This window comes from Gymnogyps californianus, chromosome 14 (assembly GCF_018139145.2).
Source record: "Gymnogyps californianus isolate 813 chromosome 14, ASM1813914v2, whole genome shotgun sequence".
Taxonomy (NCBI): Eukaryota; Metazoa; Chordata; class Aves; order Accipitriformes; family Cathartidae; genus Gymnogyps; species Gymnogyps californianus.
The window spans coordinates 4,768,901-4,789,193 of NC_059484.1; the positions used below are offsets into that span (position 1 = coordinate 4,768,901).

Below are 20,293 nucleotides of genomic sequence, written 5' to 3' on the forward strand. Positions count from 1 at the left end.
CTCAGTAGCTGCTCCTCTGCCACGAAGGGTTTCATGCCATTTTAACTCATTCTTTGAACTAACTTGTATCATGACCACTTGAAGTCAAAGCAGAGATGTTATTTGTATCCTTTTGATTAGAAATGTGGCCATCTACACCATCACTATCACCTTTATCATTGTTTTTTAAAAAAATCAGAATACTGCTGCAGACCCAAATCAACTTCAAGCAGATGGCAAAAGACAGTCCTCCTCCTCCGAAATCACTTTTTAAGCAGACTGTGCTGGCTTTAATGTATAGGCAACATACAAGCAAATTGTCAGTAGTCTGTGTATTTTGTTAAGCAACTTGATTTGATGTTGTTTTCTAAAACAGCCGCCCATAAGCTGGTGTGTACCCTGTTACTTCAGCCACTGCGTACCTCTCCTCTGCACGGCTCCTCCTGTATCTCCCGGCAGCTCTCTGCCAGCTGAAGGGGACAGGAGGGGAGCTGGAGCAGATATGCTGTGTCCATCCCCGCTGGTTGCTCTGTTGATCAGCAGCCTTTTAGGAAGAGTTACGCAAAACAGAGGAGTGCAGTACACACATGTACATAGAACTTTAGTACAATAACATTATAATGCTGATTTCTTTCAGCACAGAGTAATAATAGAAATGTAATGAAGTCAGCAAGATGCCAATATTAATCCCAAGAAGAAATGAGAGGTGATGAAACAGAGATAGTTTGTAACTAAACAAAAGCGGGGGAGGGGAACATCCAAAATGAATCAATGTGTTAAAATACTCTGAGTTCGGCCTCTAGTTAGAGTCTAACTTCACAGCATCCTGGCCCCAAGCAGCTCCTCTCTCTCCTGACTGTATTGGACACTTCAGAGGATTACGCCTAAAGATGGAAAGCAAATCCTTCACAGTTATGACATTTTACTTTGCAGTGGAGAGTGTTAACCATTCAGTTAATACCATTATGTATTTTCAAGAGTATCAAGAAGGACGATGTCCGCTCTTGGAAGTTTGCTGAACTCTAGACATAGCTCAGCGCCTTGCAGGTACTTGCTGGTTTTCATGTTCAAAGTAGTCTTGGGTTTATGTAAAAATGAATGGTGAAGCCAAAATTGTTCTCCACAGTGATTTGACTATGACTAAAAATAATATAGCTCTATCATCAAAAGAAAATTGTTGCTGAAAATGCAGAAACTCACATTATAAATGAAGGTTTCCCCCTGTTTGTTAAAGCCAGTAGCTGGGTTGAGTTTTAGCCAGTTCGGTTCAAGCCTTAAAACTGCCCAGCCAAACCAAAAGCAATTGTGAAATAAGAACTATTTCTTCCACCCCAGCAGATAACCTGATTTAGTCATTAGTCTGTCCGTAACATGGCCTCCCTGTTTATTCTAGTGAGAGCATCAGTGAAACCATGAGAGTGGTCCTGGCAGCTCCTGAGCCCTCGTAAACTAGTGCTGATGTTAGTCCGCTTTCTGAGCAGTCAGTCTGGTTTCTGCATGTTGGAAACGTGCTCTTGCGCTGAACTCTGTTTCCAGTGAGTAACTAGGAGAAAGGTGTGCAAATGTATTTTCAAAGGTATTTGCTTGCTATACCATAGGTCGTTAGTCCAGTAGTAGATTGCCGAAGTTGGTTAATACTGATTACATCAGAGGAAGGTTGAAGTATTCTCATAATAGACAATGATGGAATAAACCTAAGCATGGTCAAAATGACTTCATAAACTTTCTATACACTAATGACTGGCTCATGTCTTGAATTGTGAGGTTTTTGCCTTACAACATGTAGCAAGCTAATATAACATGTTTATTTTTTTCTGCCTGTAAATTTCATGTAAACATGATGACTAACACAGAGTTTAGATGTCTACCACGTGTGATAGATTTATATCCCGTTTATACCAAGTGCCAGGCTCTGGATTCAATAGATGCAGCCTCTGTTAGAAGAAGTGCATGCAGAACTGGCACTGAGGGTGATCACGGAGGTGCGGCATGGTTCTGTGCACAATTATTTCAGTGCTTCTTCCCTGATTAGAAACGTGACCCACAGCTCTGCACTGGCCAGCATGCCCCGACGCTGCTGGCAAAGGTGGGTATGGCAGCTGCTATCCTGGTTGTCAAATAGCAATGGATTTTGTTTATTTTTGTGGAAGGAGGGGCATACAACTGTAGGTATGTTCTCACAGATAAGGTGGAAACAATTTCATTTCCTGACCGTGCATCAGGTTTCTAAATAGACACAGCTTTTTTTTCTTGGAGCTTAGCCTCCAATTTCAGATAAAACCCATCATTCGCTGTCATTCTAATTGGAAGCCTTTTAATTGTATTCTGTAGTGGCCCTGCTCCCTGCTGCTAAATGGCAGATACCTTCATATTTTCCAGAGCTGAAAAGGGGATAGATGGTGTAAAGTATTCCCCCTGATGAAATGACTGTGAAGACACTGGATGGATTTCCTCATCAGAACCTGAGATTTGATATCCAGTTGAATGGCAGAGCTGTTTTCAATAGTGTTTGATACTGGTGCTAAAAAGCTAACCCAAGCACCCTGTTCTGTTCCGAGTCCTGGCGGGCCAGGGGGGCTGTGCCGCAGCACGTCCTGGTGTGTGCCACAACTGTACACGTACGGTGCCGCCTCTTCGCTGGGGAGGCGAAGAGTGCCCCGAAGGGGATGTGGCACTCTGTGCTGTCACTGGCCCTGCTGCTGTGCCAGGGCCTGCCTTCCTCTGTGCTGTTTGCAGTGTCATTTTTTTTAAGGATAACTGATTTAATGAGTCCCAGTAGCATTGCAGAATCTATATGTGATTGTTTTTACACTCGGTATTTACTGGGTTTGTTATTTTATATGATGCATGTTACAGTAAAGACACCAAGATGCAATAGCTCATTGCACCGCAATACGCTGTGTGCTGTGATGTGCAAACTCGTTCTGGTGGAGTAAGATGGGAAGGCAGGAACACTGTGATCTGTCATTCAGGAGAGGCCTTGGACTTGAAGAGTTCATTCAAGCTATTTTTACTGCCATTACGCTTGCATTTAACAAATTCGCGGGTAGTCGAATGAAGTATTCAGCTCTGCAGAGACGTGGCGATACTGCAGGAGACCAGCGCAGCTTCAGCTCCCCAACAGTGGGGCTGCAGGGAGGTGTCGGACCTCTTGCCCATGTCAGGGACACTGTGAGAATTCACTGCAAACAAGGAGTGTTTACCCTGGCCATGAATCTGACCCTTTTATGAATAATCTAGGGAAAGAGGTCAGGATTGTGTTAATTGCATGTTGCAGGCGTATAAAAAAGGTCCTTGCTTTTCCCTTAGAAGGTCTGTAATACAGTAACTTTCACTGTTGGCAGGGGTGCTGCAGGAATTGAATTATGACTGGAAATTAGATATGCATAGCCTGGCCAAACGATCATTAAGGGAGATACGGTAATCAGCTGCCAGTGTTTAAGGGCTGTAAACACCAAGAAGAGAAAGATGGTTTAGTTGGGTGGTCTACAGAGTTCTAAGTAGGAGAGAAGGTATAAAACCAAGCAAATGAAAATGGAGGTATCAAGGAAAAAAATCTTAATGTCAAGTGCTCTCAGGCTAGGAGACCTAACGCTCGAGTCATGTAAAACAGGATTGAATGTAACAAAAGAGAATGTATTTTAAGCTGAAAGTGAACTTGCTTTAATATATCTCTCGCCTCTTATTTCCCTAGTCTTGTGTTTCATTAGCATTTTTCATACTTTTTTCTCAACATGCGGTTTTTATTTGGCTTCTGAAGATGACAGTGCTTGACGTGATGTGTTATTGTAGAGGTAGCACAAATACTACTCCAATTATGATTTTGCCTTTGTTGCCATGGAGAAGTTTAGATCTATTTTAGGCCAAGGACTGATTATAACTGGAACTAAGGGCAGGAGGTAACTGTAGCTTGGAAAGGTGAAAAACCATCACCACTGATACCTGAAGTCAGCCTGGCACAGTATGAGTTTCACAGCTCCCAAATTGCTAACATCTCAGTGCGGTTCCCTGCAGCTCTCACCTTGTGTTTCTTGATTTTGGTGCCTCTTCTCTGGTGCCTGCTCTTCCCACGTGTTGTAAGCTCCTTAAGCTCTTTTGGACGTGTATTTCTGCTTATTCCCTTCTACTTCCAATGTTTTCAAAGATTATCTAAGTTCAGTGTTCCCCATGGCCTTCACTCCCCAGTCACTCACCATCCTTGCGTTTGCTCTGTTCTGCACTCCAAATAAGGCATGTCCCCATTAAGACAGAGGTCAGGAAAAGCTGGAGACTGTAGCTAATGAATTGATGTCCTCATTTGCATAATTGATGGTTATACATTTCCTCAGAGACATGGTTTGCTGTGATACTTAAAGCTATTTTTGTTTTTGACTTCTCTGCCCTCCTGTTTTCTGCTGTCTACACTAAAGGTATATTACATGTCAGTGAAAAAAACTAACCCCAAAGCCCAAATTTTACAAGTTCAAATTGAATGCTTTAATCTTTTAATGCATTTCTGTTCACTGGCATATTTATAGTGGCTCAGCTCTAAATCTCTCATGAGTATTAGAGCAAGGGGAGTCAGTGTTTATAACATCTGTGTGTGCTTGGGGCTGGAGTAGAGGGGAAAGAAAATATAGGAGGGAGAAGAGAAATAGATGAAAAATGAGAGTGGAAATCAGTTCCTTCATACATTCCCTGGGGTTTTATGTTTAATATACATCCCTTTCCCTTCATTTCTTTGTGTTCTGGAATCTAAGCCCCCAGCAGAGGCCATGTCCATGGCCTGTGTGCAGTGCCCTGTGCAATGGGTCTGTTGGCTCATCTTGCTGGAATTGCTCCAACAGACGAGGCCAGCTCCCTGCCATACGAAATTTTAATGACTCTTTCATAGAGCCCTCTCTAGTGGCCTCCCTTCCCTGTGAGGGCAGCTCCGAGCTTCCCACCTGGGCACAGAGGGAACAGAAGGTGCTGGACCCAGGGCCTTCTCATGAGCTTTGGAAGCTGGGCTCTCCTCACATGCCCAGGATTTTCCTCTTCTTTTTGGCCAAATCTGATCAGATGCCACGGCCGGCTCTCAGTGAGGGTAACCTTGATCAAAGCAATGTAATGGATTGTGCAAGACATGTAACCTGGGCTATGAAACGAAGAGTGTAATGGGGAAGAGAAAGGTGAGGGGTGCTGCTGGTTGGGGAGCAGCAAGTGTGTCCCCTTTGCTGGGGTGGCAGGGCACTGCGGGACTGCAGCTACCCCTCCTCAGCACCCGGGGGGCTCCTGGGGCAGCCAGCTCCGACTGGGATCTGTTCACTGCACTGCTGATCTAGAGAAATCCTCCTGCCAACCCTCAGCATTTGGCTGTGCATTGCTTCCTTTCCCTCCAGATACGTACCTTAAGGGACCAGAAGTGATTACACTTGGAAGGGAACTGAAATGGTTTCTCAGCATCAAGTTTGTAACAAGACTCAAGTGAAGGTCCTGTAGAGACTGTGAATACAGCCTACGAAATGTCTGACGAGATGAGCCCTCACCAGACTGCTTATTGCAGTACAAGAAGCATTTCCCCGGTCCTGAAGAATCTTTCTGTGTTGTATAAAACTGATCTTTTGGTTCCTTTTACTGCTTACTTTTTAGCAGGTTTAATTATTAAATTCCTGAAAATCCTTGCTTACACTTCAAATGTTTACACTTCAAACATAATTCTTCCCTTTTTTCAACAAGAATATATTGTAAACTATATAATATCCAATGGTGGTGGCCCAAAACACTGCAGTCGGGAGTTGGCTAAAAGTTCATGACTGTCTTTTTTAATAGCTTGGAAAAATCGCAAAAGCCGGGACTTGGATTGTTAGTGCCCCCGAGAAAAGCAGTTGGCTCAAATCTAGCAGCCCTTTGGCTTCTTCCTTCAGTTCCTTTCCCCTCTCCCCTGCTTCGCTCAGACATATTATTTTGATTTAACCATAAAGCATGAAAACCTTTGCAGAAAGGAAGGAGTTGGGTAATGTCAAGTCAGCTGTCAGGTGTGTGACAGGGCGAGATCTGTTTCAGTAAATAAATTCTGAGCAGCAAGCCAAAATAAACCTGCCGTATCAGCTTATAAAAGCTCCTCTGACTCAGTATCCTGAGTGAGTAAGCGAGTGCCGTGCTCGGTTGTGAATGAAGCTGGAAGCATCCCTCCCGGCTCGGGGGAGCAGGGAGGCCGGCGCAAGCCCCGCTGCGCTGCCGCCGGCCTCCCCGGTCCTGTCGGTGATGCGCCATCGCCCTCTGGTGCCCGGCCGCCGCTCCCGCCGCCGCCGCCGCCGCCGCCTCTGCCGCCGGGCTTCCCCGAGCCCCACGGTGTTTACGCCTCAGCGTCCCTGTCCTAATCCCACAGCTCGCCTTCGCCACGTCGCTGCCGGTGTCGGCCCGGCAGGTTTAAAGCCGGCGGCCCCGCGCCCTCCGGCACCGCGCACGGCAGCGCTGCAGCGCGGCGTTGCTGAGGGAACACAATAATCCCTGACTCCGAGGCAGGTATTTACGTACTGCAGGCTGTTTCAGAAGGCAGAGCTCTGTAAGACCACCTGATCCCCAATAAGAATTCAATTAAGATTTTAATAAAACCCTTGCAGAGAGCTGGGTCAGGAAGAGGCCCCTTGAAAAAAAGCCGAGCGCAGCAAGTTTGTGCTGCGAGCTGCGTTGTGATGCACTGTTCAGCGTCTGTGGCTTTCCTCCCTTCATCTCCAGCCAAGCCACTGTCTCCAACTGTCTCAGACGATTGCTGAGTCTCCTAAAGGCCCAGCTACACAAGAGGCTCTGAGGAGAGTTCATGTAGCATTTCTCTCACCACTGGTTTCTCCCCCAGTGTTGTCTCCATCTCTCTCAAAATCCAAAGGCATCGTAACGTCTTTCTGTCAGCAACAGCAATAAGTGCTTTAACACAAGTATCTCCTGGCTGGGGATTTTCTGCCATCCTGGCTGTCCACATTCAGCTTTTCTATCATATGTTTGCGTCTTCTCAAAAAGCAAATGAGTGCTTTGCCTGTTTTGACTTCATCTGCTTTACAAAACTGCAGTGTTGGGTGATGGCTGTAAGTTACTTTGTTTCTCAAAGTCCAGGCACAGATTATTTTAATTCAGAGTTGAAAACTGAAAGAGGCAGAACTGAGTAATTCTCACCCACGTGTACCTACAGACAGGGACCTCTCACTCCCTTTCCAGCAAAAATACCAGCCCTGGGTATGCTGAAAGGCGTGAGCACCACCTGGGGTGGCTGCTTCCATCGCCAGGACACACAGACTTTTGTTTGCCTGTTAGTCGAGGCATAATGTGGAAAAAGCACACGCTGTGAAGGAGTAGGTGATTAATGCCTGTGAAATCCTGGCCCGGGGAAGAGCCAGCCCTGCCAGACGTGATAATGTTGTCCTCTGACAAATGGCCATAGCTTGGCCTTCTTCAGATAACAATGTAGTTTTGTGCGTTAGCTTCAGATATTGATCCCACCAGGGAAAGGTCCCCTGTCGTACAGCCATCCATCCCACCTCCTCAGTGCTCAGCAATCAGAGCCGATGGGTTTTGGCTATACTTCTGCCTTTCATTGGCGCTTCCGCATAGACTAACAATTACAACTATGCATGTCCATTTATCTCGCACCTTTCAGCTGGAAGTCTAAGTACTTTACCCATATGAATTAAGCATCGCAACACAACAGTTAGATACGCAGGGGGTACACAGGGATCCCACAGTTGGCGCATTGCTGTAACACAGCTATTTCTTGTAATGTGGCAGATACTTAGCAGAATTCAAGAGTATCTAAACAGAAAGTTTGGACCAGCTGTTTTCAAACTTATTTGAGTTGTCAATCCATAAAGTAGTCTGCTAGAGGTGTGGGCCCCAATACAGCGGGTTCCGGTACAGTGATGATAGGCTTGCTTTTCTGAGGTGCACGCACTACATCACCTTTGGCAATGAGTCTAGCATAAGTCCTCGGCCTCTTATCCCAGGCCACACCACACAACTCACTGCCCTTGCAGTGGCCCTGATATAACTGTATTTTGAGCCAGACTGTCTACTGGATCAGCTGGATCTGGATTTTTGTACAAGGTCAAGCCTGTATTTTTTTTTCTTAAAAACACTTCAGACAGTACCATCAGCTCCAGGTTCTTGAGACCTGGCTCCCCAGGGCTCTCTCGCCATCCTGAGGATGGGCAGCAACCACTGCCCAGCCGCTTTCCTGTAGGTCAGGGATGAGCAGTTCAGCCAGCAGAGCTTTCCTGGGAGCTGTTCTGTGGCAGAACTAACTTACCTCGTGTCTATGTAAAGCCACACAGTAAAGGCGCTCATATACTGCTGTCATCTTATAACCTGTGTAATCTTATGTAAACTTTTAAAGGCATATGTGTTCATGATTCATCCCAAAAACTTGTGGGGACAGCAGCACTATAGAGGCACATTAGCTCAGTTCTGAAACAGTGGTGCGCTCTTCTTAAACAAGCACATCCTCAGAAACGCCTGCAGTGCTGACTTTCTGCCTGACATTGCTCATGTATAATTGGTTATGTCAGGTCTACTGTAAAACACTATAAAAATGAAACTTCTTCCAGAACAACTGAATTCTGGTAATTTCCAAGTCATGTAATTTGTTTCTGAAGTTGAAGTCCTATTTCCGTGCTACAATGGCCTTACCCATCAGTTATGCAGAATTGGGCGCTAAAGATGGGCAGCATGTGATCTGGGTTGAGAGGTGGACGCATCTAAAAGGTGATTCATCCTTAGAGATGAGTCACTCCTGAAATGAGCCTGTTCCTCTCCACTGATAGTAAAGAAAATCTGGGTAAATAGCTCAGAGACATCTGCACTGCAGCTTTACAAAACACCTGAAAGGAATCCGACCTGTGACTTTGTGACTTACTGAGAGAGGATGCTGAGCTTATGGGCCATTTGAATGAGCAGAAACCCATTCTTAAAACTAAACTTTTACATTTTAATATGGTATTTACCACTTGTGCAGCAATCCCAAAGCCAGGTTGTTGGCTAAGCAGTATCTCAGGATGACTAAATCCCACAGTTGGTGTTTTCTGTCTTTATCTGTATGTAACACAACCACCACCCAGCTAACGAGCCTGCCAGCAGGAATTTGGAGAAGGGTGCTCGCAGGCCAGGCTTAAGATGTGTTGGCAGCACTGCACATGTGGGCAGTTTACTTAGCCCACAGTCTAATTTCGGCTGTAACCTCTCCTGCTATTAGATTCTCATTATGCACTGGTGTTTGCATGCATATGGAACAGAGGCTGCACCTTTTAATTACATCTACAGCAATGGAAAAGTCCCATCATGTCCGTAACTACCAGCCTAATTTGAAACCCTCTTTGCTCAAGAGCAGGTAATCCCACCCTTGCCCCTCCCTGCTTTTAGGAGTGCATGAAGCTATCGGATTGTTTTAGAGAATTGCAACATGCAGCATAAAGGCTTGAGAGCTTGAAGCTGTCCTGAAAATAAAAAATGATAGTGTGATGCAAACTGAATTGTATCACTGCACCTTTTAATTTCTGGGAGACTGAACTGAAGATGAAAGTGAAGATTGTATGTGGTGCAGACTAGCAAAGAGCTGTTGAATTATCTGACTCGGTGCAGGCTTCATGGATTTGAAAAATCAGTGTTAAAAACACCTGAGCAATAAATACACGGTGCCTTTAATATCTTGTCTGCTCAGATGGCTACCTGCTCCCTGTCCCCCTGCCAGAATTGCGGCTGTCTTATTCTCAAGCCTCAATCTATACCTAAATGTTTCTCAAAGAGGAGTAGCAATTTGTCAGTTTTCCTTGCATTCACGTAGGACTGCATTGTATTGAACAAAGTACCCCAGTCATTTATAAGCCAAAAACGCTTGAATTCCTCCTCTGGCTTTAAGAAACTCAGCCTGTCCTTATGCCTCAGCATGTAGTTACAAGATACTTCTGCTGTGAGGAAACGCTGGTTTCAGAGGCCCCTGCTGCCTCTTGCCCCAAACTGCAGTCTCTCCCTGCCCCTGTGAAATAATTGGAGTTTAAACTAACCATACAAGAAGAAACCATTTCAGTGATCTGGCTTGCAACATGGGCACGAAGCAGTGTGCCAGAGGGGCAGCAAGCTGTGGCTGAGAGCACAGAACAGGGCATTTCAAGTAATTTTGTCACCAAAGCCAACACATCATGTAGCTACACCCTTGCTTTTCTGCCCTGGGAAACCCAACTATAGTAGCTACTATCCTGATTAGCTGTCTTCTCAAGTGTTATATATGTGTAGGTACGGCCTGCACAGGCATCAGCAGTGTTTAAACTTGTACCTTGGAGGCTCACGCTAGAGGAAATGTTGAGAACACAGTGACCATAAAGGAGCATGGAGTGGGAGCTGTGCCCTGCAAGGTGCCGTACCGGGACGTAGGATGTCACAGAAGCAGAGGCTTTTCATTGTTAATGTCATCTTCTAATTCTCTTTCTTTCTTTCACTTCTAGTGTGGAAACAGTAAACGATGGGCAGTTTCATAGCGTGGAGCTTGTGATGCTGAATCAAACTCTGAACCTAGTGGTGGACAAGGGGACTCCCAAGAGTCTAGGAAAACTCCAGAAACAGTCTTCTGTCAGCCTCAACACACCCCTCTACATTGGAGGTATAGTGAGTTGCTCTGGACTTGGAGATTTTAACATGCCTTCTCAGAAGCAAATCATCTTCCATCCTATGGAGAGGACTCGCCGGGGCCGGGGGAAACTAGCAGTTTGCCTTTCCCCTCTGCCAGAGGTTGCTTCCCTGAACAGAGAGCCTGGAAACCACACCTCTTATAGAGGTCTAAAAATTTTGGGGGGAAAAAAAAGATTAAAACCTCCAAACCATATTAACACACAAGCTGACTAAGAACTTCTTGGCTAGTATTTTTCTCATTGGAAACTGAAGCTAGAGCTTCAGTATTAGAAAGATATTAGAATTGACCAAACTTCAGTTAAGAAGTTTTTTCACATTCAGTACTGAATTTTGGGGGAAGGAGAGGCCAAGTGGGGTGGGGAACAGGTGCCCAGAATAATGAGTGTCCCACTGATGAGGTGTCTGGATATGAGAGACAGAATGAAGGCTGTGCTCTCCCCAATTGATTTGTTTTTGCCAGAACCCCGCCCAGCTCTATTCTGGACTGAATGTTGAAATCTCTCCCTTTCAGTGACACGGAGTTCTTCAATTTTTAGTCAGCCTATTCTAAATAGAAAAGTCAGCAGAACAATAATAGACTCAGAAGGTCTTTGGGCTTTTTCTAACGAGCTCATTGAAGCCAATAGTAGAAACTCTTACCAACTTCACTTGGTGCTGGTCAAGCCTTTTGTAAATAATCCCCTTTAATAACACTTTTCTAAAAGAACCCTGAATATTGCCCTTGTAAATCAGAAAACTGGCTAATCTTGCTTTGTACAGAGCTGAACTTTTATAATTGGTTCCTATTAAGAATGTCACAGGCTATTAAAGAGCATTATGCATCAAAGATAATCTGCTGGTGAGGCCATCACAATTTCTCCCTCTAGCACAGCATAAAAGATACCAACCCCACAGCAATTTATACACAGGGAACTTGGGAAGTAATCACTTGGAAAAGTTTTGTTAATGGATGAGCATTGTGGATCAATGCTAATTCTCAAAAGGTACCTACAAAAATGCATTCGCAGGACAAACCTGAGACCTGAAATGAAGGACTGTTGGATACCAGAAGCCATGGGCTCAGTGGAGACTTTTTTTATTGCCCATTAAAATTTTTCTTTCTTCTTTCTAAACTCTCACTGTTCTGCATGTGCCACCTCTCTGCGTGTAGCATTCCCGTGGATGCCAGCTGCCCTTCCACTGCAGACTGTTTAGTAATCAAGTAATTGATTAAATTACCCCAGAGCAATTGTTCCTAACCTACCCTAAGCTTTAAGACAGACCTGAGCCTTCACGTGTCCACAATTTTGTCCATCTCTTCAACTACATCACCTGGTCTAGCAACTTTTCTCCTAACGCACGGTTAAACAAAGACGCCGTTTTTGTTTTAAGACCATCTTTAGCAGTGGAGTTACTTATGGATAGCAAATTCAGAGGCCTTACGTGATTGAAAATGGAAGCACTTGCCTATGCTAATGAAGCTATACAGCCCAAGCAGATGTCAGTGGGGAGGGCGTAACACAACATCCAAAAGAATCTGCTGGCCATCTGAGCGTGTGAACTCTTCCAAACCCTTGAACAAGATGGAGGGTACTCGCCACAAAGACTTGGCCTTACCTCCTGAAGTGCTGTTCCCTGTCTCTAGAGTTCTCCTGCACTAGTTTTGATGGGGTGCACTCTTACCACCCCCTGTCTTAACGCTGTGATCTAGTAATGCCTAACTATCTCGCTGTATCCCGGAGGCGGTAGCTACTTGCTGGCAAGTAAAGACATTCTTAAACCTTTCAGAAGGATAATTGCTATTAAACTATAGACAGAAGGAGCATTGTCTAAGGACAAGAACGCATGGCCATCGGCCAAAAAAACATGGGCTTTTCTTTTTTTCTTTTTTTTGTCATATACTTCTTACATAAGCTTGGGCAAGTGATTTTATTTTTGTTTCTTTCCATTTCCAGAATGAGGACAATGAGACTGTGCTACCTTACAAGAGTCCTATGCAAATTAATTCTTTAAAGATTATAAGGGGCTGTGACAAAAGAAACATTAGCAATTTTAATTTATGTATTATCATTGTAACTGTGAGTAAACCTTCCCTTTTTGTTTTTATCTGAAGGGATCCCGACCTCTACTGGATTATCTTCACTGCGCCAGGGTGCAGATAAGACACCAAATGGTTTTCATGGATGTATTCACGATGTCCGCATCAATAACGAGCTGCAGGATTTCAAGGATTTACCACAGCAGTCACTAGGAGTCCTTCCTGGCTGCAAATCCTGTAACATCTGCAAGCACGGTATTTGCCGGTCCCTAGAGAAAACAAGTGTGATTTGTGAATGTCACCCAGGCTGGTCGGGCCCCCTGTGTGACCAGGAGATTGGAGACCCATGTCTTAACCACAAGTAAGCTCGAAGGAATGCTGATGGGAGGGCAGAAGCTTTACAGCTAATGCATATTTCACATTTCATCTTGTAAAACCACATCTGACTATTTTTGGAGGTGCTGGGTTCCCACATGAAATTACTGACAGTTGTGAGTCAGCATCCATGGCAACTCTCAATTTCCACTTCTGGTTCTGAGGTTGCTCACTCTCCACATGAGCTCTTTGTCCTGGAGGAGCTAAGGTGTTAATACTGCAGGTCATACTTTCAGCTGTGACTCGACACACTAAAATATGAAAACTCCTGTTAATGGGTATGGCTTACCTCTGAGGTGGTGAGCGCCTGCACTTAACCAGAGCAGAGCTACCTGTGAGCAGGAGGTACACATTTTAGGGATATGCTCACAGCAGCATTGGACCCAGTATTCAAACTAACTCCCTGAAGACGATTATGTGCTCCAATGTGAACACTTTTAAATTTCCCAAATAGCTAACTTAAATATTACATTCTGAAACACCCCTTTAAAGTGCAAGTTTAAAGGATAGCATGCAGTTGCATGCCAAGGAAGCATGAGTGTAAAGCATTCACAGTTCAAAGGCTCAATAACCACATCTCCATCAGAAACACTGGATGAATAGCTTACTTATGGCAAGTACACAAGGAAACAGTCCAACGCAGACCAGCAGTCTGCATAGTTCAGTGCTGTTTCATAAGCAGATGGAAGTACTTTTGTTTTAGAAGCTACTTCGGTTGAGCTATCTGTGGAAGGGGCTTTTCACAAGCACATACTTTTGACAGGTAAATTGACACAGTGAATAATCACTCTTAAGGGCAGAAATTTAACTTGGCAGAGGTACCATTTAAACTTGCTTCTGGGTCTAATTCTGCAAAGCTCTGAACCCTGGAAGGTGTTGAGAAGCACCTGACAGTTTACAGACCAAAGGTATGAAGACCCAAGTGAAGAAACACTCAGAGACTCAAATGTTTCCTTGAATTTCCAACGTCAACATGAAGCTGTTGTTGTTGGACAGAGAAAAATAAGGGATTTCCAGATGTTTACGTGATGAGGGATTGTTTCGCTCATAATCCAAGGAGGGTGATGCAATCGTGAACATAGCCCCCTTGCTAAGGAAAGTAGCTGTGTGTATTTTTAATGCTCGCATACTGTCCCACCTTTCATTACATCACTTCAGCCTTTTGAGGTTGTTTCCTTAAAGCCAAGCCCTTTGTGTCCAGGGGAGTACGGTGCCCTGCTGGCAGGTGTCTGCTCCAACACACACAGATTAATCTCAGTGAGGAAATGCAACTGTAAAGAACAGGCAGTTGATGATAACAAGAGTTGCTATCCAAGCACCCCTTTGGTTAGTGGGGCAGAAAATGCTGCTTTATGTAGACTGTGACTCCCTTTATTACAGTACTTTGCATGTCTTGACCTGACTGAAACTGCTTTTATTATTTGTGCTTTTTAGTTCAAAGCTTAAAAATGAAATGTACAAGGATTCAACATAAGCAGGGAACAATTTTAAAGTACCAGAAAGACACGGGTTTATGTCAAGTAGGACCTGATATAGCAAAGGTTTATAAGCCCTGAGCAGTTTTTCCTTGGCTGGACAGTGTTGCTTTCTTCCCTGTCCTCAGTCCATTTCAAGTCTGTCCCTGTCCCAGAAGTGGGGATGGTGTCAGAGAACCTGCTAAGCATCAACACCCCTCCCTGTGGTATTCCTCAGAAATACCAAAGCTCATTGCAAACCACATGAGCCAGGGAACCCTTCAACTACAACTGCCCGTCACTAAGTCTGTGCATAGATTTTCCACAAGCACCTTCATTTATCACACTGTTTTTCATCACCTGATATTATTTGTAGAGTAATTCTGCCTAGAAAGCCTGGGCATGCAGCTTGATTGTTGGCACGTAGTTCCACGTGCTGATGCTGTATATATGAGCTGTCTTGCGGGGATGCCAAGCGTTGGTCCATGCTCACGGCAGAGCCTCATGTTTTTCAAAGAGATCACTTAGGATCATAAATTCTAAATCTATTATTTGAACGTTATCCAGTAGTCACTGAAAACTCACAGTTTCTTCAGAGTGTTTGACACTGAACTGCTGTTTTTGGATTAGTATCCTGGAATTAAATAGGCAGAAATGCCAAAACCAAACATCCCTGGGAAAAGGAACTTTCACGTCTAACCCAGGCCAGCTCTAAATGCTTCTCTTTCTCCAGGTGCCTGCATGGTAAGTGCATGGTGGCCAACGTTGCTTACACCTGTAAGTGCATGGAGGGCTACACAGGCCTGTACTGTGACAAGAAGAACAATTCCTCAAATCCCTGCAGGATTTTGAAATGCAACCATGGGCAGTGTAAAATATCCGAGCATGGGGAACCCTACTGCGAATGCGATCCTAACTATAGTGGAGAACATTGTGACAGAGGTACGCTTGGCCACAGGGCCCAGGATGCTCATCTGCTGCATTTCTGGTTTACACCTTTGTTTTTACCTCTCTTCCATGTGACTCGTACTTGGGGGTAAATGGCAAATAGTAGAAGGTAAAGCTAAGTCAGCCTCGGCAGAGCAATACAGGGAGGACAGCTGCTATCCAAACATATGGAAGGGGGGACATCTGTAGTGAAGAGTTTTATTCTCTGTCTCCTGAATCCTCAAGGTTTGCTGCTCCCGGGATTCTGGTGGGATGTTTAAAGGAGAGGTTGTTGTGAGGTTTACCCTCAGCAAGCAGTGATCAGTTAATTGCCGTGCTGGGAAAGGAGGTCTTACCCTGCGTACCAAGGGCTTTTGTAGATGACATGAGCAGGGACTGGAAGGCAGGAGGGACTGCTCATCTGAAGTGGCAGTAAAGGTTCTCAGCTTGCTTCCTCTGATGCAGCTGAGTGGCTTTCCTGGGGAATCCCACAGATGATGCTGGACTTTCCTACTAGGGTGGGGGCCCAACTCTTCTGCCCTGACCTGAGAAGACTCACTGGAAACTCAGTGAGTTCTAACTTCATACCTTCTGCCTTTTTTTGTTCCTGTACAGAAGGAAGGAGCTGGCTTGTATTATTTTTATTTAGGTTGTGCCTTTCCTGTGAATGAAGCACAGACTTTCCAAATTATACACATATACAGCCTCACCAAAATGTATCTGGCTGCTGCAAAGTGACTGCAGAACAGCACAGACATTTTCAGGTATCCCAGATTGCTAATGTCATGCAGAGCAGGCTGACCTTTGATCCTGAGAAGCAGACATAGTAAAACTAATTCATAGCTTGCAGGAGTGTTGCAGGATTCAACACTCAGCATTCATTAAAGCACTTCCAGAACTGCTGATCAAAGCCAGCAGGCCTGCTTGGCCTCTGCCTTGTGCCGGATATTACACATTTGTGTAACACAAGCTCTGTTTTGATGGCAGGTACAAAGCAATAAAAGATTAAGGTCCTTCTCATGCCATCTGTTTGCCTTGAGTATCATTACAAGTACAGGGCTGTTTGCTGATGTTTGGGGAATATCTGGCAAAGTAGTTACTTTTTTTTTTTTTCCCTTTACATCTCGGTTGTCTTACCAGAGAATCTCTGCCAAGGAGAGATAATTCGAGAAGTAGTCCGTAAGCAGCAGGGCTACATGTCATGTGCCACTGCCTCCAAAGTACCCCGCCTGGAATGCCGCGGCGGCTGCGGCAACGGGCAGTGCTGCGTTCCTCTCCGGAGCAAAAGGCGGAAATACTTCTTCCAGTGCGTGGATGGCTCCACCTTCACAGAAGAACTGGAGAGACATGTGGAATGCGGCTGCTCAAAATGCTTATAAGCCATTCTCCAGTCTCTTGCCACTTTAATCGACTCAGAAGCGCTATCAAAACGGGACCTATTTACTTTCAGAGTGAAGAAGAAGAAAAGAATTATTAAGTATATTGTAAAATAAACAAAAAATAGAACTTATTTTTATTATGGAAAGTGACTATTTTCATCTTTTATTATATAAAGTATCGCACCACTTTGGGTATATGTATCATATAGTGAGTTATTTTTACCATGAAACTTTTTTAACAGTTGTAAGAAAAAAAAATTCAAAAGTTAAAAGTTAAAAAAAAATATATAAAGAAAACATAGCCTAACAGGAGAAATGTGGAGGTGACTTTATATGTATGCACAATGAACAAATGTAAAGGTGTTCCAAGGACCTGCCGCAGAACTGATACGGGCTGAAGAAATCTCCGAGGCTCTGGGCGGGTCTCCTAAGAGAGCAGATCCCCATGACTGACAGCCATCTCGCCTGCTCAGGCGCCCTGAGAAAGCCTCCCCCTCGGTCCCTTGCTCTGCCTAACACTGCTGACGCTGTTTTGTTCCTGTACAGTGGCTCCGCTTGCTATTCTTGAACTGGTTCCCCGTAGCACGTAGGCACTGCCGTAGCTTGAGGCTAACTACATTATTTGACTATTGTAATACTATAATACATTTTTTGCTGTGTATGTTGTATTTATCTGTGTTCACATTATATTCTTCAGCAACTGTATCTATAGAGCACAGGCAGCTTTATCCAAAAGAAGGGGACGAAGGGAAAGCAAGTGGGGAAATATATGTTGCTTTGGGAAATTTGGGGGCAAAATGTGAAATAAGTGCTAAGTAATGCCTAATAAATGACATAGTACTTTTGCGTAAACTCCTCAGCTATGTTATTTCCCAAGTTTGTGCCTTCTTGCTCCCAGCCTTGAGCCCTTTTTTGTATATGAAATATAAGGAATGCACTGCTACATAGTTTGTCACGCCTCGACACTTTAACTTGCAAAGGTTGTAAAGAGCATGAAAATATTGCAGGTGCCAGAACGTACCTGCAACGTAATGGCTTTTACTCCCACTGTCGCTGGAGCCATGGGTGTAAGCTGGGCTGTAGCTGCCTGTTCATCCACACTCTGGTACCGAGCAGTTGGCTACTTTTCCACAGCTTTTTAAATGAGCAGAAGTTGCACTATATCCATGTGAAGGTATTCAGCCGACATTTGTCCACCTTAGCAGCACTCTCTTCTCTGCACAAGGAGAGACGTCACAGCTCCATCCCATCCTGTTTTGGTGCAGATTGACCAGTTCAGCCAAAGCTTTTCCATCTGCGCCGCTTCATATCCTGCACTTGTGTCTCCCAAAGGACTCCCATTAACTTTAGCTGTGTTCAGAGCAAATGCTGAATAGGAAATGGAAATTAATGCAGGGATAAATTCTCACTGTGAATGTGAGGCAAAATTGACTCTGGGAGTGAGTTTGACTTTTGGAGGGTTTTTGGCAGGGCTACTTTTCAGGGTCAGTAAGTACGTGCAAAGAGTACCATGGATACCTTGAAGTTTCTCTTACTATAAGTTTCAGACATCCCCATCAACAACTGTTCCACTATCAGTGTAATTTCTTTCTTTCCCTAATATAGCAAGTATTATGGTCCTTTCTTCAATTTCTCTTTCTCTAAGAGAGGTAAAGTCAGAGATGATTCCTAGCAGCCGTAAGCTCCTTTTGGGAATGCTCACTGGTCTCACCAAAAAGATTTCAGATCAGGGGCTTCGGCAAAGGATGAGTAGGAAAGTTGAATCAAGAAAATGGGGCTTTTGTTTGACTGGGGCTTTGGAAAGATGGACAGAATGCAACTCTGCCATGACAAGTATAAATGTTTATTTCCCATTAAAGAAAAGTGACCATCTAGCTATCGTGCAACCAGAAAGCTCTAACATGCTTAGCATTCTTCTGCTACGTCAATCTCTCCTTAACTGCAGCAGTTCATTCATATTTCTTTGTTACTACCAGAGCAACTTGAGCAGAAGGGACATAACCAATATAATAGCCGTCTCACAAGATAAATATCAGTATGTGGAGCCTGCAATCAGTGAAACATAACACAATCACTAGTTAATGTGCCAAGCCCTGATTGAAACAGTACAGCTCAAGAGCCAGGGAAAAACTAACCCTGGTTGCAAGTACTATGGGCTGCTTTTTATTTTGAATATAACGTCAGAAGCTCATAGCAGCTGGAGTTTGTGGTATACAACAAAACTCACCCAAACCCACAACCTACAGGTTTTAAAAATTCATGCAAGTAACTGCAGACACTTGGGCAAATATGTGCCTGGCGCACCGCTACCATTAATGTTTGATTCCTGCTTAGAACACTTTAATTTCTAAAGAAGCAGCTGCTATGGTGCCAGGCAGAAGAAATCCAGACTGAACAGTGGCTGACAAGGCCTCCGTGTGCTCTACTGCACAGTTTGTAGCCACTAAACTGCCAAGGCCTGCAGAAACATGGCCCCTCTTGAACACCACCCAAACCCGTGTTCACTTTGTCCCTTGAGCCGCAAAGCGTATGAGAAAGACGGTGACATTTACTCATGGCCTCGCACCTGCTGAAGGGCGCTTTAAAAGGAATGGCCTTGACTGGCAAGGCAAAAGCCATCAACATCTTGTTAACACATCACTCTGGGATTTATTTATGCGAAGCCTTGCAGCAAAGTGACCAGCAACAACTCAGCAAGGCTGGCCCTGTTCCTGGCCCTTTTCTGTCACGGCACTTCAATGTTAAGTGTTGGGATAAAGAACTAAGAATATCTATTTTGTAACCAAATGATGCAATTTTTTGTATGCTTTTAGGCAGCACTTGCCATTGGATAGTGATGCTTTATGTCGATGATTCTCTGACTTGCTATAGAATTATTTTATGTTAAGAAAATAAAAAGCATTCAGATGTGCCAAAAATGTGAGGTTAACTGAAGTGTAATTAGCTCTGAAAGTTCCTCTGTAACCTGCCTAATGTTACGATAGATTTCAAGAACTGTGGGTACAATGCAGTAGTTTTTACCTCTATAAAGTTTTAATATAAAGTGAAGAAAGATGCTTACCCTTAAAAAATGGCAATGCAGACTGGTGTGAACTGATGTATTTTATTAATAGATTCTCATTGTGATGTAAGTTTAAATAAATTGTTGGGTTATGGAAGATTGTAACATACCTTGTGATGCAGATTATTTCTATGTGTATTTGAGGTGTTGAGTCTGACCTTTTAAAGTACGTGAGGTAGCTCACGGAAAATGATGGGGGAACTACGCACGTTCCTCTTGGACAAATCTAGTCAGAGGATGGCTGCAGTTAAACGCAGCATGAACAGCGGTTACATATTTTTATGGCATCACAACCTAATCTTTTAGGAGTCTTACACGCACAGATGAATTAAGCCACATAGTTTTTGAGCCTGGGTATTTTCTTCAATTAAATACTTTATTTGCTGCTTTTTTTTAATTGTTTGAGAAAGGCCTGCAGCAAAAACACACTCATTAACTAGTGATAGAATAAATGAAGAAATATTGGGAATTG

General features: G+C 44.1%; 1 protein-coding gene across 3 annotated transcripts in view; it reads left to right on the forward strand.

Annotated features, from left to right (window-relative positions):
• SLIT3 (slit guidance ligand 3) overlaps positions 1-19,926 on the forward strand; it is a 537,095-nt gene extending 517,169 nt beyond the window's left edge. For all 3 annotated transcript variants that reach the window (XM_050905039.1, XM_050905038.1, XM_050905037.1), the window contains exons 34-37: positions 10,425-10,579; positions 12,701-12,986; positions 15,188-15,396; positions 16,522-19,926. In XM_050905039.1, coding sequence (XP_050760996.1) covers positions 10,425-10,579; positions 12,701-12,986; positions 15,188-15,396; positions 16,522-16,760 — 889 coding nt within the window. In that variant the 3' untranslated portion in view covers positions 16,761-19,926. The remainder of the gene's footprint in view (positions 1-10,424; positions 10,580-12,700; positions 12,987-15,187; positions 15,397-16,521) is intronic.
• Positions 19,927-20,293: the final 367 nt, after the last annotated feature.